General features: G+C 51.0%; 8 protein-coding genes across 8 annotated transcripts; 3 read left to right on the top strand and 5 right to left on the bottom strand.

The window, feature by feature from the left end:
- Positions 1-2,843: 2,843 nt before the first annotated feature.
- On the bottom strand, positions 2,844-3,242 carry COL26b_012043 (uncharacterized protein; the record flags this gene model as incomplete). Its single annotated transcript, XM_053184696.1, has 1 exon — positions 2,844-3,242. The coding sequence occupies one exon, from the start codon at positions 3,240-3,242 to the stop codon at positions 2,844-2,846; it is 399 nt and encodes a 132-aa protein (XP_053031380.1).
- Positions 3,243-4,625: 1,383 nt separating this feature from the next.
- Positions 4,626-6,513, bottom strand: COL26b_012042 (uncharacterized protein; the record flags this gene model as incomplete). Its single annotated transcript, XM_053184695.1, has 4 exons — positions 4,626-5,407; positions 5,461-5,585; positions 5,657-5,940; positions 5,998-6,513. 4 exons carry the CDS (start codon positions 6,511-6,513, stop codon positions 4,626-4,628), a joined length of 1,707 nt encoding a protein of 568 aa, XP_053031379.1.
- A 235-nt stretch (positions 6,514-6,748) lies between these two features.
- Positions 6,749-8,683, bottom strand: COL26b_012041 (uncharacterized protein; the record flags this gene model as incomplete). The annotated part of the gene is made up of 6 exons (XM_053184694.1): positions 6,749-7,215; positions 7,275-7,427; positions 7,487-7,878; positions 7,950-8,180; positions 8,236-8,375; positions 8,429-8,683. The coding sequence occupies 6 exons, from the start codon at positions 8,681-8,683 to the stop codon at positions 6,749-6,751; spliced, it is 1,638 nt and encodes a 545-aa protein (XP_053031378.1).
- Positions 8,684-11,547: 2,864 nt separating this feature from the next.
- On the top strand, positions 11,548-13,030 carry COL26b_012040 (uncharacterized protein; the record flags this gene model as incomplete). The annotated part of the gene is made up of 3 exons (XM_053184693.1): positions 11,548-12,208; positions 12,327-12,562; positions 12,614-13,030. 3 exons carry the CDS (start codon positions 11,548-11,550, stop codon positions 13,028-13,030), a joined length of 1,314 nt encoding a protein of 437 aa, XP_053031377.1.
- A 538-nt stretch (positions 13,031-13,568) lies between these two features.
- Positions 13,569-14,319, top strand: COL26b_012039 (uncharacterized protein; the record flags this gene model as incomplete). The annotated part of the gene is made up of 2 exons (XM_053184692.1): positions 13,569-13,667; positions 13,717-14,319. 2 exons carry the CDS (start codon positions 13,569-13,571, stop codon positions 14,317-14,319), a joined length of 702 nt encoding a protein of 233 aa, XP_053031376.1.
- Positions 14,320-15,327: 1,008 nt separating this feature from the next.
- On the bottom strand, positions 15,328-16,950 carry COL26b_012038 (uncharacterized protein; the record flags this gene model as incomplete). The annotated part of the gene is made up of 2 exons (XM_053184691.1): positions 15,328-15,681; positions 15,745-16,950. 2 exons carry the CDS (start codon positions 16,948-16,950, stop codon positions 15,328-15,330), a joined length of 1,560 nt encoding a protein of 519 aa, XP_053031375.1.
- A 647-nt stretch (positions 16,951-17,597) lies between these two features.
- Positions 17,598-19,974, top strand: COL26b_012037 (uncharacterized protein; the record flags this gene model as incomplete). The annotated part of the gene is made up of 3 exons (XM_053184690.1): positions 17,598-17,922; positions 17,998-18,029; positions 18,103-19,974. The coding sequence occupies 3 exons, from the start codon at positions 17,598-17,600 to the stop codon at positions 19,972-19,974; spliced, it is 2,229 nt and encodes a 742-aa protein (XP_053031374.1).
- A 3,545-nt stretch (positions 19,975-23,519) lies between these two features.
- On the bottom strand, positions 23,520-24,146 carry COL26b_012036 (uncharacterized protein; the record flags this gene model as incomplete). Its single annotated transcript, XM_053184689.1, has 1 exon — positions 23,520-24,146. One exon carries the CDS (start codon positions 24,144-24,146, stop codon positions 23,520-23,522), a length of 627 nt encoding a protein of 208 aa, XP_053031373.1.
- Between the last annotated feature and the right edge of the window lie 347 nt (positions 24,147-24,493).

Below are 24,493 nucleotides of genomic sequence, written 5' to 3'. Positions count from 1 at the left end.
CGACGACTGCTGAGCTGAAGGCCGTTGCTAAGATTCTGGTCCGGAAAGACTTTCTTTTTGTGTAGGCTACCAATCCCTCACTCGATATCTCACCTAAAACAGAAGCGCTAACTAAATTTTAGCTTCCCTTTCTTCTTTTACGCCACATTTCTACTGTCATACGCAGGATCTTATCTCTCGCTCTACTTCTCAGTCAGATCAAGAGCTCTAGCCTCCTTGGTTTCAGCATTGGCACAGATCACGGCCAACTTCTTCTTCGGCCACTTTCTCGACTGGACCAGATTCACCATCAATCAAAGAGCCAGATTTGCGTACTTCGGTATGATGGCCCTGTTTGGTGGGACCTGGATCTGGGCAACTGTGATTCAATGGGAGTATGGTCAACGTGCCCCAGCATTGGATTGGGCTGACCATGGGTTCGGCCGAGGCTGGGCTCTTTACATTCTGCTTCAAGTGAACTTGTGAGTACTTCATCAAGTACATCCTGTCATCGATACTTAAACTAACTAAAAAATCAGTGCTCTGGCATACAACTATGGCTATTGGTTGGCTGGATACATGGCCCGAGGTCCTGCTGAGGTTATCCGCTTTACTTCAACTGTTCGCGCTGTTGAGGCAGCAGGGGGTGCTGTGGCATCTGGCATCAGCTCTACACACGCGCCTTTGCTCGCCGCTGTTGGAGTCAATTTTGGCCCGTGGGGGTTGGCACTTATCCCTACCTACATAGTCGTGAGGTCTCTCAACATCAAAGATGACACATCGCGTGATGAAGATGAGGTTAGCAAAAGCACAGGGGAACCCTAGAGCCACGAAAATAACAGGCCTGCCATATATACGAGGCTGCGGGAAATTGTGTAGTCTCTGTTGGGACCATGATGGAATGTCGAGCCCATTCAAGTTTCTAAGTACATGTATATCTCACGAGTAATCGCTACAAGCAAAATCTCACAATCTATGCAAGCAAAATGCGTGTTAAACTGATCGATCAGAAAGAAGGTGTCGCCTTGAGGAACCCACCTATAGTCGACTAAAACACGACGACCTACCCGTAATGGCCATTGGACGTCAGAACCAGTGCCGGCAAAGTTCCGATAGTTAAGGGACCCGCATCGGACTGCACCCGATCCCGACCTCGCAGTGTCGTGATTTTGCAAAGCGATGATACGTGACAATGTAATCGTTTATGGGGTCTGTCGGAGCACATAATCGAGGTTACATGTTCCGTGATACGAGATGCCGGATGATGCCATACGACTCAAAGGCCTCCGTGTCGAAGTTCCATGAACTGCCAAGTTTTGTTCCTTGTTCTTCACTCCAACTTTGCGTTCAGCTCAACAGCAACGACGGAGAGTTTACAACAAACGTCACGTTCGTCCCCAGCATTAAAGCACGAAATGGCTCAAGAATCGTGGCGTAAAAGTTTCGAAGAAGATGGATTCGCTGTCATTCCCGACGTCATAAGTCAGGAAAAGGCGGTCGAATACCAAAATCGCGCTTTCAGCTGGCTCAAATCATTCGACAACTCCTCACTCGACTTGCAATTCCCTCCTACATGGACGCCAGAAAATCTGCCCTTCGTTTCTGGGATCAACACTTTCAATCATTATGGGGTTGTTCACGAAAGGTTCATGTGGGACATCCGCCTCGAGCCCGGAGTAGTCGACATCTTCTCTAAGATATGGAAAACCAACGAGCTTATTGTCTCCTTCGACGCCTTGAACATCACACTCCCGAGAAGGGCCGGTCATGTTCCGCGTGAGAAGTGGCCCCACGTTGACCAAAGCCCGTACCGAAATGGCCTACAGTGTGTGCAGGGTATCGTGAACTTATCGGAGTCTGGACCAGAGGATGGAGGCTTGACCGTGTACCCCGGTTCACACAAGGTGACGGAACAGTTCTTCCGAGAGAATACAGAGCGATCTGAGTGGACACGAAAAGACTTTTTCAGATATTTACCGGATCAGATTGCTTGGTTTGAGAAGCGAGGCTATCGTGAGCACAAGGTCATTGCAAAGCCAGGGGACCTTATCATCTGGGATTCACGACTGATCCACTTTGGCGCGGAACCTACGGCATCAAGTGACAGAATTCGGACCATAGTCTATGTTTCATATGCGCCGGCCTCATTTGCGACAGAGGAAGTACTGGCTGCAAAAGCAGAGGCCTTCAACCGTTGGCTCGCTACCACGCATTGGCCCCACGACAATATCGTTCTGAGAACAAACCAGCCCACTCTCCCTGATGGAACCATTGATAAGAGGAGGTCCGAACCTCTTGAGAAGCCAGAGTTAAGCGATGATCTGCTGAGACTTGCTGGGATCAAGGCGTACTAGGGGAGGCCTAACAAGGAGGCTGATACAGATGGAATCAGGCAACAAGCATGTACAACTGGATTCTACGTACTTACGTATGTATGCCTTTATCATCAGCAAGCAGGAAGTAGCGTCTCCATGCTTATGAACTCACCAATTAACATCACGTGCCCAATTAAGTGTAAGAAAACCCAGACACGCAAGTCATGCGACGATGCTGTATAACAGTAATTCAGATACTTAACTCGCTCACAAGGACAGGCCAATAGTCTTGGTTGGGGGGTTTAAAGGCAGAAGCAAGAACATTGCTACAAGGAGCAAATGATACTGGAGCTGTCACTTATCACGTCTGGGTCATGTGGTACTTTAAATAGTTGATATGGAACAAACAGATCGCTTTTATTTTGGTATCAATGCCGTCCTCAGATGTGAGAACCAGCTTTTCTAACGTAAATTCCCTCCACAAACTTGACCCGTACTCGATTTGAGGGTCTAGAAGTGTGACCAAGAATAGCATCCAACGTCGCCTATCTAGCTGTGCGGGACGAAAGCAACTCCGGCGCTGTAGCTCTTACCGCCAACAGGGGGAGTGTCCCTGCAGCTAGAGTCTGTGCCAGTGGCTCCAGCAGCCTGGCACATCTCGCGCCATTGGCAGTTGCTGTAGCCGTAGGGATGCCAGTACTTGCCGATCCTCGCACCCTCGGGTCCAATGTACTGGCACTCCTTGGCACCATCAGACCAGGCGTTGGCATCAATCATCTTCGCCAACTTTGTGTCGTATCGGTTGCAGACTGTCTGAGTTGCGGCGTCGTTGGGCTTGCCATCAGAGTTGTAGCAGTGGCAGAAGAGGTAGCCATCGCAAGCAAGCACGCTCTTGGAGAGAGCGACGAGCATAAGGGTGCCAGCAGCGGCAACAGTAGGAAGCTGCATGATGAAGGTGGTAGTGAGTGACTTTTGGGTTGTTGTAAGTGAGTGACTGGTCGTAAGCGACTGAATGGTTGGAAACGAGGGAAACGAGTGTCTGTGGGTTGCACTAAATGCTAGAACATGGCTGTCAAAGGTTCAGATGGTTTTTATAGTTCATCTCTGTTTGCTCGCATTATGCGACCGAAGTGTGGTTTGCGGGACGATTCAGTGAGTCCAGGGGTGAAAGCTCAAATCAGATGTGATTGACAGCCCCTAATACAATCGAAACTCTATTTCTTGGGTTGTGCAAGGATGTCATGTTAAGATCTCATGATTCAAGCAGCAGAAAATCTCGCGGTGACGGCGACCCCGAAACCAACTGCCGCAGTGCTGGGCTACTTCGTAGTGTAGAATAGTGCCCCCTTCCCCACAAACCACATTGTGGGAACCGGGATGGGTAAGGGAAAATTGAATGCAATGCCTCCACACGTCAATCAACGAACACTAATAAGCCAGACAGGCTACTTCCAAGTGCCTTGGAGAAACAAGTGACTTGCCGCACTGCTACCTATCGCTCAGAATCACAAAGACATCTAAAAAAAAGAGTTCGTGTCCCGGAAAAGTGTCGACTGGACCGACTGTAGCCTCATAGATAACTCTTCAAATTTCAGCGTCAGCGATAATACCGTAAACTTGGACAATACATGCAAGGAAGATAGAGGTTACGCTGTGACCCTCCACATGTTTCCCCGTCAGAGTCATACGGCAGTCAACAAGGTGCGCCTCCAGGCGGCAAACTGCGGAAGAAAAATTAGAAGGGAAGAAGGACATGTAAGGAAGAACTAGTCCAGCAAAGCAGATGAAAAATCGACTTCCGTAGCATCGGCATGATTCAATTCGCTCAACTGACAAGGTCACCTCACGGAGCAATATCGACCAATGTCTAGTGTCTATCGGTGCTGGGCAGCTTGCATTGTCGTGCATTGTTACTTAGTTTGGCCCCCAAGCTACCAGTCCATCGCCCTCTCCGTTGCCCCTGACTCCAACAAATGCTACCTTATGCCGGCAGATCATAGTCAAATACTGCCCTGTCGTTAAGTCAGCAATACCTGTTTAACTCCACTGCAACCAACGGCATATTCGTCAGAGCACTAGGAATGGATTTCTACACATGAACTCGCGTTTCTAGCATGGAACAAAACATTCAAAGATCTGCTTGTAGTTACTGCCGGTTAAACAAGTCACGGACAAAGCCGATGCCAAGTTGACGATGTTGAACTTTCAGAGTAGGAGTTGCAAACTGTAAGGATGCAAAGTATTGATGTGGCACATTGCTTGTGCATTGATGCCTAGACTTAGTAGTGTCAGACTCTACATGGTAGACTGAGATCAATTGACGCCTGGTAACTAAGCCAATTCCTTGCCAATCTGATCGAACTCCCGGCGCCACTCTGTAACCTTCTCGACCCTCTTGAAGGGGTCGAAGTTCATTGCCTCGCTGTCGACGAACACGCTGTCGCCAAGAGTAAGGGTTCCACGGCCGACAAACTTGCCCAGCTCATAGCAAGCCCACTTCGAACTCTCGTCAGATCTGTTCTTGTCTTCCCATACCCCTACCTTGAAAGTCGCCCCCGGACGGAAGAAGAAATTCGATCCCCTGGCAGCACCACTGCGCGTCTCCGTGGTAAGGACCTTCGCCTTAGTGTGTGGCTCAGGGGTGTCATCCATGTTGTGCCCCTTCGCCTCGCCATCACTGTTTCCATTTGCATCTTTCTTTGGGCACCGCGAACAAGTAATGTTGGACAGATATTTCTTCTGTGCTTCATTCACCACATTGTTTGCAAAATTGTTGTTGCCATTGCCGTACCAGTTGCTGCGACCGTTCTGGTACCAATCCCTTGGTCCGTTCTTTTGGGTAGCTTTGGCCTCCGCAGAAGCACTCTTCGAAGCATTCTGGCGATGATAGTCGTTGTGGGCAACGATCGCGCCATTCTTGCTGCCGATCTCGCTGTTCGGTGGGAAAGGCTGCATCGGGGCCTCGCGGACATCTTCGATGAGCAAGACCAAGGGCTTGTTCCAGATTCCGGGGTCCATGTCATTCTCATTGTAGAACTTGAGGTCACACCGGCCCGCCGAAAGCTGCGTGTTCGGAGCGCGGACGATCACGTGGTCGATGTTTGCCTCCGTTGCTTTGGTATTTATCAGCGAACCGAATTCATGCAATCTTATCGGAGAGACTCACGGGTTCCGTAGAGGTAGAATGGCATGAAGGTGCTCGGATACTCCTCAAGCCGCCACTTGGAGTTCAAAGGTCGACTCACAACCGTCTTGCCAAGCGTGACTGTGACATCCTGGATGACGATACCTCTGTTGGTGCTATTAGCGACTGCCCCAAACCATGATGTGCCTTATTCAATGAAGTGCTAGAAAGGACGCACGAATCTTCTGTCATAATCTGTCCTTCGAACTTTCCGCCCCTCTCCGCAATGTCTTTAAACATGACCTTTCGCTTCGTCACGAGAACGAGGGGCTCCGATGGGTTTGAATTCTTCATGTCGGCGTATTTTGCCTCAGATCGATCATCAAATTTGGCAGACATGATGACTTGCTGTCGATGATTTGCGACGTGGAACATAGGCCTGTGAATGAGGTAGATCTTCTCTGTTCCCTGGATGAGAAATTTGTGGAAGTCTGGGGCCAATGTGTTGCGCTTGCGAACGACCTGAGAAGAGATATTAGTCCAAAGCAAGTACTGATGCTACCAGACAGGTCGCCTTACCTCAGTCTCAGCTTCAACCACCTTTTTGAACTCCTCGGCAAGATCGTTGGTGAAGTTGCCGTCACTTGGGAACGGAGACATGACGACGTTCCGCAGGACCATGAGATCTTGCGTGCTCGGTGACAGGCCAAGTCGCTTCACGAAGTTTGCCTTGCACTTCCCGTAGAGTTCATCTGAGAACTCGGTAGAAGTGAGGTACAGAGGAATCTTGGTGGGATCATCAGTGGGGCTGTCGACTGAGAATGTCTCCACGACTCTCTGCATGAGGTAGTTGGCTTCTTCGATGTCGTCGTTGAGGCATCCATCCGCGTATCGAAAGTTCAACGAGAAAGCGTTGATGTTCAAATCAGATCCAAGCGCTCGCATAAGCTTGATAGCCTTCTGGTCGTCAGGTCGGTGCTGGTCATCGTTCATAATGCTTGCGTTGCTCTTCAGGACGATGTCATTGCGGATGCGCTTCTTCTCGGCCTCAATTCTGTCTTCCGTCGCATTCTCCTCAAGCTCAGACGGAAGCATGTTGAAGGGTACACAGATGTAAGGGCTGGATGCGTCGGTCAGGGATGCCCACTCCGCGGAAAGCTGCATCACAAACATTGTAGTCAGTACATTGAACGACGTCAAACACGAAGGCAGGGCAGATCATACCCGAGTGCAGGTCCAAGTGACCTCTCCCAATAAGGCGCCGTATCCCTCCTGGGTAAGACCAATGGTCTTGTTGGAGAGCCAGGCTGACATAGCCGAAGCTCCAGGCTTACTGTCCGTGTCTTAGCTTCTTTCGAAGGAAGGTGTCGTTGTTTTGGAATGCCACAAACCTTCCCTCAACACCATAGATTCCGATGCTGGTGACAGATCCACGGGATAGGTAGGGACTTGTCCATGTCACCAAGAAACGCATGCGATTGTCGCGATAGCAGAGACCACCTGCGGGGTAAGGAATGTAACCGGCCTTGTGAGGGTCAACAGTAATGGAGTCAGCAAAGCGCATGGCGTACAAATCTTCCTGAGTTTCAGCGCGTAGGCTGGCGTCAGGCACGAACCCATCAGTCGTGCCCATCTCAGTGGGAAGGTTGATGACATCGCCAGGGCGGTAGTCTTTCGGCAGCATGGAGCAGAAGTATCCACCCCACGCGGCATCAGCATGGACGAGGAATGAGAGGCCTCGTGACTGAAACTGCTTTCGCAGAGCGAGAATGCTGCTGAGGCTATCGACGGCACCCTCTGCATGAGATAGATTAGTATCTGGTTTATTAGAAAAGAGATGGTCTTCGGGAGCATACCTTCAGTCGATCCTATGATTCCCACAACTGCGTAGACCGGCTGCTTGTTTTCAAGACTCTCCCAAAGCTGGTTCTCTAGCTCGCTAATATCGAGGCGTGCTCCTAGATCTACCGGAATACCGACGACGTTCTTGGAACCCAGGCCGCAGATAGCTGTAAGAGTCCAGACACATTAGTGTCCACAGCGTTCTTCTCCTTCATTCAAGACTTACCAGCTCCTTTGGGCCATGAGTAGTGTCGAGTGTTGGACAGCATGTATTGACCTGGCTTCTCGATACCAAACTCCCTTTCCAGATCGTCCTTGCCTGTGGACTGAATGGTTAAGTCGTCCATGAGATCAGAGAGGAACTTGTTGGAGATTCCATGTTCCTGGTAAAGTCTATCAGGGAGGTCAAGGACGTCAGACGGCTTGAGGTTCAGCAACTCCCAAGTTGAAAGATGGGTGAAAAGCTTTCTCTCCCCTTGGCAGGTCTCGACATGGAAGCTATCCTTGAGAAAATCCAGCTTCTGACCTTCGTCAAATGCCTTGCGAAGCGACAGCGGGTAGAACTTGAGATTTCGAGCTTGGACGCGGTTGGTCAATGAGCCAGGTATTGGGCAGATACTATTCATGACTTACCGACCCTAGACCACGCATGTTAGCTTGTTAAATTCAATAATCAACGGGGTTCTTACCACATGGATTCGAGATTAGCTACCGTGCCATCGCATGTGACGTGACCCCAGCCTGTTGGGGACTCAGTGTCATCTTCGTTGATGTTGTAGCCAAAAAGATCGCAGAGCTGCTCTCCGACCTCAATTTCAGCGACTGTCGTAAGAGGACTTGCTTCAAGCGCGACATTGTTCGGATTGTAGAGCATCGTCATGAAGTAGCCGAGTAGTGAGGACATGCTCATATCAGTGCACCTGATAAAATCTGTTGAGAATCATCCAAGTGGCGGGCGAATGGATGGTTACTCACATATGCGCCTGGTACCGAGGTGACCAGAAAGGAATGCTTGATCGGCCAAGAATCTCCGAGGCCTTGTCGACAGCATTTTTGAGCTTGTCCTTGGACCTCTTGAAAGCTGCAGATTCCTGCGTTTTCTCGTCGATGAATTCCTGTCCTGTATCAGATAAAGTGCGAAAGGTGGTGAATTGGAGATCAGACTGACTGCGTCATTGTCAAAGCGATAGTCCAATCTGGCTTGCTTGAGGTTGTTCAAGATGATGTCGATGTTCTCCTTGAAGTATGGCAGGTTCTCTGCCCGAGGCCCAATGAAGTATGATGAGATGATCTGATGAGATTCATCCTCGGGGACTGTGGCTGCATCACGTGTGGGATTCTTGAATCCGTTGCTGGAACCCTTGAGGGTTTCTTTGAGGTAAGGATACGACCCGTTCGCAGCGGTGGTCTTGAAAGATGCCATGATGAAGGTTTGTCAGAAGGATGAGACTGGTTGATGGGGCTTTCACGGGAGAGCAGCTGAAGTGAGGGATGCAGCTCTAAGTATAAAGAATTCCTCCAAATCCTGATACGTCCTTCTTTTCCGTATTTTACAAATGCTATGGCTCGCTGATGGTATTTCCGTCTGCCGTGGCATGCCGCTCCAAAGCCGCCGCGTCCATTCTCAGTCTATTCTCGCCAGCTTCCACCACGTCATGTCGTAAGAACCTGCAGATCAACGGCCGGGCTGTATGGATACGAAGTGCCACTCACAACAACAGCCTTGAGACAATGTGGTACCAATCTGGCGATGCTCACATTAGTTCAGGCTAGTGTTGCAGCTCATCTCTGATCTGAGAGCTCCTCAATTACGATTCTCACCTATAATTGACTTCAACCGTTTCCATACTTGCATCTTCGAACCTTGAACGGGCATGGACACATAGTTCAGAACGACCTACCTCAGGTGCTCTGAATACTGTCGCACCACTAGCGCGTACCTTGCCGATGTTAGTTGACAACCCCGCTTGGAGCAGAGTTAGATCGAAACGGTTTTCAGTGACTCTAGGAGGCCAAGACGTAGACAGTCGTGAAAACAGACGCCAGCAGTGGTTGAGGGCAATCTGTGTCGCTGTGGCAATATGTGTAGGGCAGCAAAGATCATGCCATTTGACAATAAAATGCATATGGCCGCATGTCGGGCGACCTACCGCACGGGTACAGCCGCAGAGCCTAAAGGGGTACAGGGTTAGGAAAAGAAGCATTGGCTAATAGGATTCAGCGATCTCCAGGGTGTCTCATGTAGTGTTCAGTTGGACCGATGATCAATGTGGAGACAGCACTCGAACGGACTTCGTTGGCACAGTGGCACACCGGTAACCGGTTTCGTGTAAGACAACGAAAACTATCATTAAGCAGTGCAAACGTGTGACTAATTTGGTTAGACGCGGACAGAGCTGAAAGACGATGCGTCACTGTGCCTTCCTCATACGTGAGGGATTCAGATACACCCCACTGGTCTACGCGACTGGAGGCTTTTAACTATTGAGCTAGGGGAAATATGCATGAGGCATCTACTTCAGTACAAGTGCATGGTGAATGGAAGACCTATCAGGGTGGACTGGGATAAGTATTTAATTCGCGCAGGTCCTCATTGCTCAGGGCGGATGCTAGAGATCTACACCGAGCACGATCTGAGACAGCTTCCCAGCCCGTTCAGAAGTCCACGCGTCCAAGCCTCCACAATATTGACCGGTTTACAGAAGAGCGTTCGGCCCGTGTCCAAGCCAGGTACCAAGAAGCAAATGGACGTTAAGCTCTGAAATGCCAGCATCAGCTCATTGGCTTTCTGGCGAGGCGAAGTGGGACGCTGAGCAATGCCAGACTGCCTCGGTGAGAAGCGACGGCTTGGCGAAACATAGTGACATGGGCAACGAAGCAACAGCGACGCTCACTACACCCGAAAACAGCCAGTCTAAGAGATCCGAATGGTGGGGAAAATCATGCATGGTGTTCCCATGGCAAGATGTTTGTCCCAGCCGAGGATAGCCGCACTCTCATATTGATGCGCGAACGTCAGTGATCGATGACACCGTGAAGCTTATGTTGTTCTCGTTCAATCGCCCTTCAAGAAGGAATCAGTGCTCGTTTAGATGAGTTCTTCTGTAGATGCTCATCGCAAAGCCTTTGGACTACGCACGTCGAATTGGGCAATGTAACTCGAAGAATGACCTCAAAGATTTCTGGAACCTCTCAATACTTCCGCCTAAGCGACCCTCCGTTTTGCAATGGCCAGTGACACATGTAATGCATTGAGAACGTACGATGCCGTGGAAATGCATTCTATTTCACCAAGATCTATTGAAAGCCCAGGCTCCAAGGTTACACTTTTGACCTCACCGCAATGCGGAACACGCTACGTGAATATATCAGTGAGAGCTCAATATGACGTCAAAAATGAGGGGTTCAAGAGGCATTTTGTGAGGAAGCCGCTCGACGAACGTGAACCCCTTACTCTCATTGGTTCCCGAAGCAGAAGAGGGGGAACCGGTCACATATCGAACGGTTGATCGCATGTCTGCCAAGGCATCTCGGAACGATTCTCTGTTAGTTCCCGAGACATTCAACTCAACCTAGCTTTCACCAGAAACACCCAGGCCAAAGTACAGCACATGGGTGTTTGGAAAGAAATGTCACGAGTTGGGACATCCGGAGTTCTCTGTGGTGAAGCATCATTCCCATGCCCTGTAATTCTGAATTCGTCTAAAAAGGGACTTTTCGCCGTCGTTAGGAACCGGCACGTTTTCTACCGTTAAAGACGTTGCGCACGATGAAATTCTAAGACATCGGGTTATGACGCTCGCTCACCACCACAGTGAGGTTCGACATGTGCACGCCGACACCGGCTGTATGACCGCGATCGTTTGAGACAGTGGCTTTTCTTATCGGAAACACACACAAGATTTCCATTTCACATGCCGATCTTCCAACATGGATGCTAGACGCAAACACCTAGCACCGTCGACCTTTTATGGGTGAAAGTACCCTCATATACATCTTTGAGGAATGATATCCTTTACAACTTCCAGCCGCTTATCAGCTTCCCGCTGAAACGTACCTTAGATGTCTAAGAGATATCTGCTGTGCACAGGTGTAAGGGGTCATCAGCGGAGGGGATGATAAGACCAAGATCTCGATCTTATCTTCGCAAGTCCATGATATAAAGCGAAGCAGAAATCTATCAGTTCCATTCACTTCATTGTCACTATTTACCGCAGTTTTGAAGCTAGTCTTTAATTCACGTATCCTCGTCTCAATTACCTACCTACAACTGTAACTGTCACCACCATGCTTAAGTCACACGTCATAAAGGATATTGAGACGCTATCTCAATCGGAGCGTGATACTCTGATTAGAGCTTTCGACTACATCGGCAAGCTCAGCCCGGAAGATCCCAACTCGTTCTTCGCTCTCGCCAGCTACCATGGCTTGCCTGGGCCTGAGGGAAACTCGCAGGAAATGTACTGCTCTCATGGGAATGTACTTTTCCCAACTTGGCACAGAGCCTACCTTTTGCGCGTGGAGAAAGCTCTGCAAAGTGCTCCAGGGTGTGGGCATCTCGCTTTGCCCTACTGGAACCAGACATCTGAGAGCTCTCTGAAAGGTGGACTTCCGTCCATTTTCACAGACAAGAGCTACACCTTTGCAAGCGGTGACACCATCAACAACCCGTTGTACTCCTACACCATGCAGAAGGCCGTGGATGGCCTCAAGTACAGCAGCAACGCCACACACGCGAAGCCTGTTGGTTACACCACTGTTCGTTATCCTTACTCCGGAAGGGTGGCTTCTGAGGAGGTTGCGGAGGTCAAATCCCGCAACAGCAGCCTCGAAGCGCTGCCTCAGAAGACGATCACCGGAGCTTTGGATGAGAACATCAGGAAGTGGCTTGCACCTGGGTCTTTTCCTGGCGTGGCAGAGAACTACCACCAGTCCCTGGACGCACCGAGTTACACGGTGTTCTCCAACATAGCTTCCGTCCAGGAATGGAATACGATGAATGCGGGAAACCCTCAAGTCCCCACTGTTGTCCCACTTGAGTTGCCTCACAACTCCTGTTCATTCAGCTTCGCAAGGCGACATGGGAGAGAATGAGACGGCAGCCTTCGACCCCGTCTTTTACTTCCACCATTGCTTCATTGACTACATGTTCTGGAAGTGGCAGGACCAGCACGACCAGAAGGATCATCTCGACATTACCCCCGGCATGCAGGGTACCAAGGGGGCTGACATCGACACGCCACTTGAACCATTCACCATGGCAGATCCCAATACGGGAACCGAGCGATGGATGACCTCGAAGGTGAATAAACCCATACTTGGTCCGGTCTGCGTAGATGACTAATAAGATCAGGATGTAATCGACACTGTCAAGCTTGGCTACGACTACGCAAAGCCCCAGTGGCAGAAGGTTAATGCAACAATTCGGGAAGCCGACGCGGTCAACGCCCCGAAGCTGACTGTCAGCGGAATCAATCGGTCAAAGATTCGTGGATCCTTCATTGTCTCCACATGGGTGGAAGGACAGAATGGGGGGCCTGAGAAGGTTATTAACATTAAGCCTATTCTGAGTCGGTGGGAAGTCAACAGCTGCGAGAACTGCCAGAACTATCTGGATGTGAGGTCCCACACACAGTTGACCAACTTCACCGACGAAGAGATCGAAGACATGGACTTCTTCGCTCTTGTGCATACCAGAGAGCACCCCGATGGCATCGACACAATCGATGGGCGACCTATTGAGGTCGAGTTGGGTGCGCTGAGGGGTTGAATGTCGGATGTTGCTCTGGCGCTGCCAGAAGCGTACCGCGGCTCTCAACATGCTGGATCATCCAAAGAGCTGCCGGTCGGAGATGGACAAGGTTTCTCGTAGCTTGGTAGCAGTAGTTTGCTGTTGACGCCATTCCACTCTTTCGCCTTTCGTCTTGTTCAAATCCTTCTGCTCGACCCTCCCCGTGAAAGAGGCTGTGACTGATACGCATCGCATTGGTCAGGAAATGAATATCATTTCGGTTATGTTATTCCGGGCGACTTTGACCTGCGACCAAAGATCATATTCTCGGCTGCGGGGTTACCGGCAGCGACTGTATAGCTGAGACTTGTGCTTGATGCAGTGTAAGCAGCAGTGGCGTGTTGAGGTACATTCAATCTTGAATGAGAGGCCACATCAGGTCTCAGGTGTAGGATAGTCCTAGATAAGACGGCGCAGCCTCTTGCGAACTTGTATGGCAACGAATGGCTCACTAAACGCATATTACAAGAAATAAGTAGCCGCTAGAATACCATTCTTCTCGGTTTCATTGCGGAGCATGGCTTCTGAGTCTGCAATCAACCCTCGAGTTCCATCACTGGATGGCAAATTGATTCTCTTCGGGAACGTGAACATCGTTCCGGACCACTATGACGACGTATGGCCCTCATTTCTTCTCTATCTTGTTCATGTACTGACGACTACAGTGGCAAGCAGCATACGATGATCTGGCGACTTACGTTTTCGCCAAAGAGCCCAATACTACCACGTATTACTTTGGGCTCCCCCTCGAGTACGCTGACAACCCATCACGGACACCTTACCTCTTCGCCTTCGAGATATACTCCTCACGTGAGGACCTTTACGATGTGCACCTGAAGTCCGAAACGATGACAACATCATTCCTCCCAGCCGCGCTCCCTGTCATGGCGACGGGCCTAGACCTCGTGCACTACGACGTCGCGGGCGGCTTCCTCGACCGCAGCGACCGAAAGGCGGAGTGCGGCATCATGGAAGACACCCAGATACGATGCACAGACTCTGCAGCGCGTGCAGAAGTCCTCGGAGCTTTGAAGATGCTGTGTCGCGCAGCGAAGGATGATGACGACGTGTTCACGTTCTTGGCGCTGCGGGGGCAGGACGACGAGATCAGTGCGAGAATCTTTGCGCGGTTTCGTGACCGAGATTCGATGGAGCGATGGGCAAGGACTGAGGTTGTAAAGGGGTTTTGGGAGATCGTGAAGAACAATGTGAAAGATATGGGTTCCCGTGCGTATGTGCCCAATGGGAAGGGCTGGCTTTGGAAATAGGCATTGTAGAAACCGGGACACGTCTCTTCGACGAGGGGAGAGACTTATCATAGTCTAATCAATGATGTTCGGTCCATGATATTCGGCGCGTACTGACTTGACTCTGAGCCGGCCCCGGCCGGAGTGCGGGGGCTTGTTCTAGAACGCGAGGATGATTGACCACTGTACACTGATGGGCTGCCGGTCGCTTATTGGGCTGTCTCTTGTAACAAATATTGAATCATTTATGTGATCTTTACGGCTGATATGCTGTGCAAGAGTTTCTTTATACAAACTCTTTGCATCTTCACGGTCAGTCGGTCTCGGTGGCCGCATCGTCATTGAGTGCATCGGCACTGGCAAGTTCTCCTGCACCTAAGCTCTTCTGACGTCCTCGCGTCATTGAGAACTTCTCCCCGGATCTGCTCGACTGACCCACAACTGAAAGCCATACAAGGGGCCCTAGATTAAAAACATCAGTTCCAAGCGGTTAAATCACTTTGTCAAGTTTACTACCGTTCGCCGCCGGTCCCTCTTCAGGGCAACTACCCACATGTCTAACTCAACGTTAGTTAGACTTCCGCTTCCTTCCCGGCCTAGATCACCACCCGAAGGGCAGATCGGATCATGTGACTATCTGATTATATGTAGACTGAATGCATGCAGTGCTACTTCATCAGAGGCATCAGGAAGGTTGCTCGAGAGTGGGGCAGCACGTCGAGCGACAATTTTGTTGTGTTCAACAGGGGTCTTAAGATGGGATAGGACTGTGGGGATATGACTACGTTCTTCCTTGCATTCTCTCCGTTGCCTATCTTCTTTTTCATCCATTTGCCTTTAAGTGTTCTCATTCACCCCAGATGAATTCGGCGAATTATGAAGAAGGACCACACCTTGAGCCCGAAACAGCAGTGCTCTACCAAGAATTACACCCAATACCTTCTTCAATCTCCGCCTTCAACTGCCTGGAACACCATTTCTGTTCATCGAGTGACTTGCCAACCTGTGCGGCTCACCTTTTGCCAGCGATCAATGGGCCGCCTTCCTCAAATTTACCAGCAACGGACCCCGCCGTGCAAGAACATAAAGGCCCTGGTCGTCCCAGTTCCGACACGACTCATCGAGCTCCATGTCAAACTCCCAGAGCAACTTAGCGAGGAAGGTCTGGGTGGTGATATGGGCTAGATTTCTCGCAATGCACTTCCTGGGGCCGTAGCCAAAGGGGTTGAAGGCATCGCGGTCGTCGCTCTCAAACTCAGCGGGTCTGTCATCAAGCCAGCGCTCGGGCCGATAAGAGTCGGCGTCGTAGAAGTTGGAGTTCGATCGAGAGGTTGCGAATTGGTTGACGCCGACGATGGTGCCTCCTCGGACAAACTCGCCGCACTGTGGACTTTGGTTAGATACACCGGTGGAAGAAAGAGAGAGGTGAGGTGTAAAGGGACTTACAATTTGGGCTCCAGCTGGAGGAACCTGGCGAGTGAGAGTACCGGGGATGGTTGGACGTCTGCGCAGCGTCTCCCGGAAACAAGCGAGCAGGTAAGGAAGGTTCTGAACATCCTGAGCCGTGATTTCATCCGACGACTTGAAAGCGGCGCGGATCTCTCTCAAGGCTTCGGCATATGCGTAGGGCGTCGTCAACAAGTGGTAGATGGTGCTGATGATGGAAGAGGGCATGGCCTCTGGGGTTCCGAGGATCAAGTGCACACAGTTGATCCAGACCTTGTCATCTTGCAATCCCTCGCTCTTTGCTCTACTCATCAGGTAAGAAGCAAAGTCACCAGAGTTGTCGCCGCCTGCATGCTTCTCATCGGCCATTCGCTTGAGGACCAAGTCATGGACCTCCTTGACCGGCAACACGCAGTCGTAGCCCGTGAATCCAGGCATGCCCTCAATGGCGTTGACCAGGATCTTGGGGCTTCGGCGGAACTGCAGGTAATAGCACTGCACCCAGTCAAAAAGCCTCTTGAAGAGCGCCAATGAAGGGTGAACGGTGCCTTGCGACATAATGGCGTTGAGGTCGCGTCCCACCGTGAGTTGTCCGCCGAGATCGAAGAGCGCATTCTCGGTCCACGCCCCGATGTCAACCACGGCCGAACTGGCATCACCTGAGAGCGAGGGCGACCGAATATGGGCGTTCAGGCCCTCGATCATCCTGTCAATGCATCCCGTGATGATGTGGCCCCGCTCAACCAAGGCCTGATGGGAGAAGGCATAGGCAAGCGTCCGCTTCTGCGGCCGGTGCTCGTCGCCGTCCGAATCAATCAGCGCCTTGTGTTCGGCAAAGACAGCTGAATATAAGATGGGGTCTTTGTTGAAGAGCGTGGTCTCGCCGTTGGCCTGTTTGTTACGTCCATAGATGTCTCTAAAGGCTTCGGCGCAGTTGTATGTCAACTCATCGGGCGCAATTCGCACCACGGGCCCGTATTTGGCGTGCAGGCGCTTCAGGTCGTATGGGATCTGGCCCTGGGTGTAGCGGATGACATAGGGAAACCTCGAGGCTCGCCAAAGGAGAGGTCCCGGGTAAGAGCGAAGCGGGTGGAAGAAGAGGTTGTATGTCGCCTTCAATATCACGGCCAAAATAATGAGTGCCGCTGTCCAGACTGACAAGGGCAGCGACGCCAGCCGCTCACTCAGAAGCCCGAGGACTGTCATGATGGGTTATGTTGTCGATGTTTGGACAAACTTCAAAATGCCCTTCGACCTGGTTGAAACCTCAGACAATGGCAGAGTAGAAGACATTATTTAATAAACCATAGCCTACAATTGGTGACATTTGCCCCCTTCTCCTCCAAAAGCACTCACCGAACCAGCGCTGTTCACGAGTCACGCGTTCGCGAGTCACGGCGGTATTGCCGGTGGAAACGGTCAATCTCGGGCGTCCCGAAGCATTGCCGTCGTGTTAATTTTCGCTTTGGCGAACCCTTCAAGACGGTCTGACTCGAGCTTCAATCAGGCTTCCTTATCTCTGAAGCATGAGTTCCAGGGGTCTGTCGATCGAAACCGATGTCTTCAAGAGACTTAGAAACCACGATGTCTCCTCCTTCGCAATCAGGAGAGGTTATCAGTGTCTTGTTGACCTCTTCTCACGCCTCTCTGCAGACCTCTGTGTCTTTTCAGTATTTAGTACACTACTCTGCTGTTCACCTGTTGGGTTATATCCATTCGGGTTGCGTGGTCCTTTTCCATTTCGGGACCTTGCTGTATCATATTGTACCTCAACCTCCTCCTCCACCGGTCAACTTTGACATTTTTCGTGGTATGCGCCTCGCGACATTTTGTCTCTCCCCCATTCCCCCGCCATGGCCCCAACAATCATGAACTACCAAGACTGCGGTCCGATGCGGTACAAGTCCTCGGTTCCGGTACCTGCATCTTTGCATGAGAACACTGCCTACCCCTCCAAATTCCGTCCGAGAATCAGCAAACACGTGGACGTGGCCGACAAGGCGTGCTGGGAGGCGTGCGACGACTTTGAAAACGCGACTGGGTTAAAGTTGAAGGCCGACAGCGTTGGATGCATCAACCCCATCGGCGGCAATGTCAACGCATTATGGTTTCCAGAGGCCATACCGGAGAGACTCCATATTATTTCCTACCTGTCTGAACTTCTCTTTCGTCATGACGGTCAGTATTTATGATTCTGAGGGGTCCAAACCTTTCTCGACATGCTTCCGAGGTCCGCTAACTCGATGCATGCAGACCTTACCGACGATGCTGTAACACCAGAGCAGGTATACGTCGAGATCCAAATCTCGCTGAATGCCTCCCTTGTGGCCCAAAAACTAACATGTCTGTTTATTACAGTTCGATGAGGTCCACGGACCATTGGCGCGATTCCTTGGTTCTGAGTCAAAGCAGAGCGATCATACCACCAAGCACAACGCAATGAACACAATGCAGGCTCGCGTCGCCATCGAGGCCCTCGAACAGAACGAACAGCTGGGAAAGCTCGTCATCGAGAAGTGGAAGGGAATTGTTAGTGTTCGCGGGCAGGACGCCTTCATGGAGCACAAGACATTGGACTCGTACATGCACGTGCGGCACTACGACGCCGGAGCCTACTCCGTTTGGTCGCAAATCCTATTCTGCTGCGACATTAGCCTCACCGACGAGGAGCTCACAGGTCTGGAGCCCCTCACCTGGCTGGCCTTCACGCAGATGATTCTTTGGCACGATTACTGTTCGTGGGATAAAGAAGCAGCCACGTACCTGGAGCGCGAAGAAGGCGGATCCAACATGAGCGCCGTGCAGGTCTACATGGCCATGTACGATCTCGACCAACATGCCGCCAAGGACTTCCTGCTGTCCGAGATCACGAGAATCGAGGACGAGTACTGCGAGAGGAAGGCGAGCTACATGGTTGAGTACTCGCCAGCACCTCACATCACACACTACATTGGTCTGATAGAAATGTGCATGGCCGGGAACACGCTGTGGCACCTTTCCTCGCGCCGATACGACCCGGCAGCTCCCCTTCCCAGACGAGAAGACATTGGCAAGGTGAACCAACGTCCGCTTGATGTTTCCGAGGTCAGCAGACCTGTAGATGGCCCTGAGTCGGACGGCATTATTCTTACTCCGGTCTCGAGCTGTCTGGGCACACGAAGACTCAGGCCATTCTGGAATAACCAGCGGACCGAGTATACCACCATGACTCCCGCCGATACCAGTTCCGACCAGAAGAAGAAGGCCAAGGCATCACACGAGACAAGGGCCGATCTACTGACGGTCTCGCCCTGCGCTTGGCCTGCCGAGTCGGACGAGAAGGACATTCTGGCGGCCTACCTTTACACGGCGGCAAGACCTGCAAGCGGCGCCCGTGACAAGCTGATGGACGCGCTTGACAATTGGTACCGCGTTCCTCCTGACGCCCTGGCTACAATCCGCACCATTATTCGAATCATGCACAACGCCAGTCTAATGCTCGACGACGTCCAAGACAATTCGCCCGTGAGGAGGGGCAGTCCGAGTGCGCATGTCGTCTTCGGCACGGCTCAGACCACAAATTCGGCAAGCTATCTCATGATCAAGTGCGTGGAGCTGGCTCGGCCGCTGGGCGACGAGGCCTTGTCGTGCCTCCTGTCCGAACTCGGCCAGCTGCACCTCGGCCAAAGCCACGACCTAGCATGGACTTTCTATTGCAAGGCGCCCTCGATCCCCGAGTACTACAGCCATCTAGAGCAAAAGACTGGCGGGCTCTTTCGCATGGCCTCCCGTATGATGCGCGCCTCAGCGACCCAGAACAAGCATCTTGACGCCTGCAAACTGATGAACCTTCTCGGCAGGCTCTACCAGTTGCGCGACGACTACCAGGATATCACGTCGGAATGCCTGTCGACATACGACGATCTGGACGAGGGCAGCTTCACTCTGCCGCTGATCCACGCACTTCACCGCGAGGAAGAACAAGGTGAAGTCCAGCTGCACAGCATTCTTCAAAGCGCACGGGCATCGCGTTCTGCCTCGGCATCGAACAATGATGGAAAATTGTCGGTTGAGACGAAACTGCTGATTCGGGAGATGCTGGAGGAGGCAGGCAGCTTGGAGCATACAAGGGTAGTAATTCGAGACTTGTATGACGAGACGAGAGCCGTGTTGACCGCGATGGAGAACGAAACTGGGTCGGGTGGCAAGAATTGGATGTTACGATTGATTACTTTCCAGTTGAAAGTATAACACAAAAACAGTAGTTAGCACTTTAGTTAGCGGGTCTTGAAATTCAGCGTCGTTGTCTTCACATACGTGGGCAATCCCGATGTTCGACATGTACACGTGACCAAACACGTTGACGAGCAGAATGGTTCATGCCGAGTTCGGTGAAGAGTGTGGAAGAAGAAAATGAAGATGAATAAGAGAGACGAATGCATAGTACACGCATGGTGGACGAATAGATCACAGCGACGGCCTGTTTGTGCTCTGTTGCCAAGAAACAGGGATGCAAACCTAGACCCCCTACGCGTACATGTAGGGGTCGAGATATCAGTCTCTTATCATTGAACAATGTGAGAGGTAACAAACAGATTGGCTCTTTCGTACCGCATCGGGTTAAATGCTCCAAAACTGCACAAGCAGCCTGGCGAGAAAGAGACTGCTCAAGGCCATGAACCTGGGCATTTTAGAACTGGCGCGCACGTGTAAGATTGCTTAAGTTTCTTGACGCCACACAATTCAATATGCATGTGGAACGTCACTCCGAAAGATTGTAGCCAATGTTTATTGTCTTACCGAAGACAAAGGTGCTCGCAGCAATACAGATAACCCTAATCATATCCCATAATCCTTGAGTTTCGAGTGTACTTGGCATGTTAGCTTCCATTATCAGATGACACTACATGTGGCCACTTCGGACTCGGAGGCCAGTTGGGGTTAGATGGGCCACACACACACCGAATCCTCCTCGTAAAACAAGGCTGGGGAGTGTTGAAGTACATATTAGGTTGTCTAGACCCGCGATGTCAGACGTCAATCTATGTCACATTCGAGGAGCCTCACCACCCTCTAGCAAAACAAAAGGATGTGAAATTCAGCCTGGATCCTCCATCATCCCAACCTCAACCAACAAGAGTATGACAGTGGCGGCTGCCTGGGACGCCACAGCCCCCACGCATACCTAGCGCCCGCTGCCGGCGCTAAATGCTGACCGCTTCCTGCATTTCCATTTCCCTGGTCCGAGCCGAGACGCTAGGTTATCAATTCAGCGTGGTTCTGGCGCTGTACTGGTCGACGTTACGGCTTGCACAAACTGGACGTGCTCTCTTTCAGCGTTGAACGGCACAGAAGAAGCAATATTGTCGCATTCTGGCACGCGACAGCAGATAGGACGTGTGAGAATGCAGCCAATCAATACCAAACTGGCGTTATATGCTGTTCACCGCAGGGCTGACATGCGAGGTTGGGCAAGTTGGCGGCCGCCCCGCCATTCCTTGTGTCCTGTGCTACTTCCGTTGCCTTTTATATGTGACCGGTCGCTCTTTTTTTTCCATCGCAATAGATCCTTCTTACTTCACTCTTTTCTCTTCAACTCTCTATAGTGTGGTGCATGAAGCGGATCCAGAGCGCGCAATTACAATGTCGCCGGGTACACATCTAGGAGGCCTTCGTTCTTCCACAACGAGGGCATTTTTTGTTGTTTTTGCGCTCATTATTCTCACCAGAAACGCCGCATACGCCGATGTTTGTAATTACGATGGTGGTTGGTCTATGCGGCGCGAGTCTAGCTGTTCGACTATTGCATCAAAACGTTGCAGTTCCACTTGGGACGGTTCGCAAGTTCTGTGTTGTCCTGATGATTACGTGTGCAGTGGCGAAGATGATTTTGAGAATCAGTACTGCTGCAAAGGTTAGTAAGATTCCAAATGGCACCTAGATTTCTCAATATCCTTCTCTAATAAGCATCTAATGGGGTTTGCTAATCTCTACTCCGAAATAGACAAAAATAGTTGCACGAAACAGGCAATCAACGATCCAAAGGTATATCTTCTTGAGAGCGTTTACCTAAGTTTTCGGAACCCGAGCTTAATCCATGAAAATTAGTGTCCAGATCCAACTATGAGCCTGTGGGGAACCAATGACAGAGACGACGGCCTTTGGTGTTGTGCCTCCGAAGATGTGGGTGTTTACAAGAATACCGGGGAAGTAAATGGGCTGGTGTTTCTATGTACGGGAACTGAGGTGACTGCTCTGGCCACGACTCTTTCCTCGGCCACTCTTTTGTCTCAGTGCTCGATGACTAGCACGCCTACCAGCACCTCTACTACCGCATCCACCAGCGCCAACGCCTCTGGCGAGGAAGATTCACCGGCGGGTGTCCCTGCAGGAGCTATAGCTGGCGGTGTTGTTGGCGGTGTCGCCGGAATTGCACTTGTGGTTGTCGGGATATACTTCTTGAAGAAGAAGAAAAACGTGGACCCGGAAGAGCAGCCTTCAACAGAAGTTCCTGTCCAAGAAGGACAACAGTGGTCTCAACAGCGTCGCACTAACTTTCATGGGAGGCGACCCAGTGAGCTGGAAACAGTAGAGCCACGACTTGAGATGAATGGGGTAAAACCGACCTACGAGCTTGATGCAACTGAGGAGCAAAAAAGAGAGAGGGATGTTTCTCCATTGAGTCCACCGAGATGAAACTACGCAGGGATAGGAACTTATGTTCAACACAACTGTGGAATCTGGATTGGAAGAGTTGCCGGAGATTTGGACCTTCTCCTATCGAATACGACACAGTCTTGCTAAGTTAAGGGCAACGTAACAAGGGGAATTCCACCAAGATGCAGGGCATGTTGCAGAGAACACTTCAAGGCTACAAGTGGGAAGGGCCACAGGCATGACATGTAAATTTGTTTATTTACCTAGGCCATAGAGAGTGACGGCTGCTTCGTGGTCCCCGTGATCCCATAGAAGAGGAATGCTGACATGACTGACTGCTAACAATGAAGATCATATTTTCAGAGGCCAGCATATTGGTGCGGGCTTCAATATCCCCATAAATCAAGGTTCTTCTCCAGGTTATTTCGGGCCTCTCGCTTGATCATTTCAATGCGTTCAGGGGTAGCCTTGGCCCTCCATCGTTCGAGGAAGAACATGTGAGGGCTGATGTTTTGAATGAACCAATACACAGCAGAAAGATAATCGATGCCTTGGATGTCAGACGGTCGCTCCACGCCAGCTTTGGTAAATTCTTCGTCTCTCATGGTGGCGGTCATCCAGTCAATGGATTCTGATTTTCGCTGCACGTCCTCTTGGGTGAAACCGGTCAGAAGACAGTCTCGAAGGTGTTCTTCTTCCGGATCGCCGGTGAAAGGGGGGAATCATAAGTCCGTGGATACTATGGAATGAGTAGAAGTATTCATCTGCCTGTGAGCCGATGTGGCCAAAGTCATAGTCCAGCAAAGCAGTCAGCTTGTTTGTGGCCTCGTCGAACAAGATATTGTTTCCGTCTTAAATAGCAAATCAGAAAAATGATCGAGTCATTCCATCTGGACGTGGAAGAAGTCACGTACCAAAATCACCATGCACCAAGGTACGTCGTGCTTCCAGTCTGCTAACAAGAGATTTCAGACCCTTGGCGCCAAACTGATCCAATCGGGTTCTCAGATCTGAGTCTCCCCAACCCCGGACAATGTCACACTTATCAGCAAACCCAATCTGAGTCTTGAAGTACTCTTGGTAGAGATCAGACAGTGTCGTGCAGGGTCCGCCACCTGCAATAGGTGTGGGACCACCAATTAAGCTTCCATCAGGGCCAAAGTTGAGGCCACCAAAGGTTCTGGCAGACTCAGGTGGCTTGTATTTCTGAAATTCTTCAAGACTTGGGCGATTTGTCGCAACAGATCTCTCTTCTTCTCGCTGTCAAGCGTGGGGAACTTATCGCCTAGAGGAACACCTTGTGTGAACTCGATGAGAGTCCATCCAACCCCTTCGGAAAAGGGGCGCCAGCCACAGACTTCGGGTACGAGGGAAGGATCATACTGCTTCAAAACTTCTCTTGCAAGGGACATTACCGCGACTTCGTTCTGCACGCGGATCTCCTCGTTCAACATCGACGCCGGATCGGAGAAGCGCATGATGACCTTTGTGGCAAAGGGGGGCATGGGAGAGGCACCGAAGCGTTCATTGAATGGCGGCGGAAAGTTTTGCGCTTGGGTTAGGCTGACGCTGTAGACTCTGGCATTATTGTGGCGGAGAGGCACAACTTCAGTGACCTTTCCCGTCAACATTGCCCTGCGTAGGTGCGTGATCAGACGGGTACTCACTTCACGGTTGTACTGCAAGCACAGGATCTCTTTTATATGGGACTCATAGTCATCAGACCCCTGGGAAAGGTTAAAAACTGCGTGCGTTTGGTCCGACATTTTATGTGGTCGTGATGGTCAAGATATTGACTGTTTAGCAAGTTTCATTGTGGGCTTGTGTTCTTAAGTAAGTGTTGACGGTGAGTTTCGGTAGGAAGTGTAGCCGACCCGCGTGTTCGTGATCAGGCAACAGCGCGCCCAGAACTGACAGAGTGTGGCAGTCAGAATGTTGCCATGGCCGAAATCAGCAGGTCCGCGCGAGTTGGGACGACCAGTATCAAAGACGAGGGCTTATGCGCCCCTTGGCTGCAGAAACAACAATCCTCCCAGCTAGAAAAATAAGCCAGCACAAGCCAAACCTTTACCTGATCACGATAAGAAGCGACAGAAATATGCAACTGTGGACT

The sequence above is a fragment of the Colletotrichum chrysophilum genome (assembly GCF_026319265.1).
Source record: "Colletotrichum chrysophilum strain AFK26 chromosome Unknown scaffold_160, whole genome shotgun sequence".
Classification (NCBI taxonomy): domain Eukaryota; kingdom Fungi; phylum Ascomycota; class Sordariomycetes; order Glomerellales; family Glomerellaceae; genus Colletotrichum; species Colletotrichum chrysophilum.
Note: the sequence above shows the minus strand (reverse complement) of the source record. Positions and strands in the feature narration are given on the sequence as shown.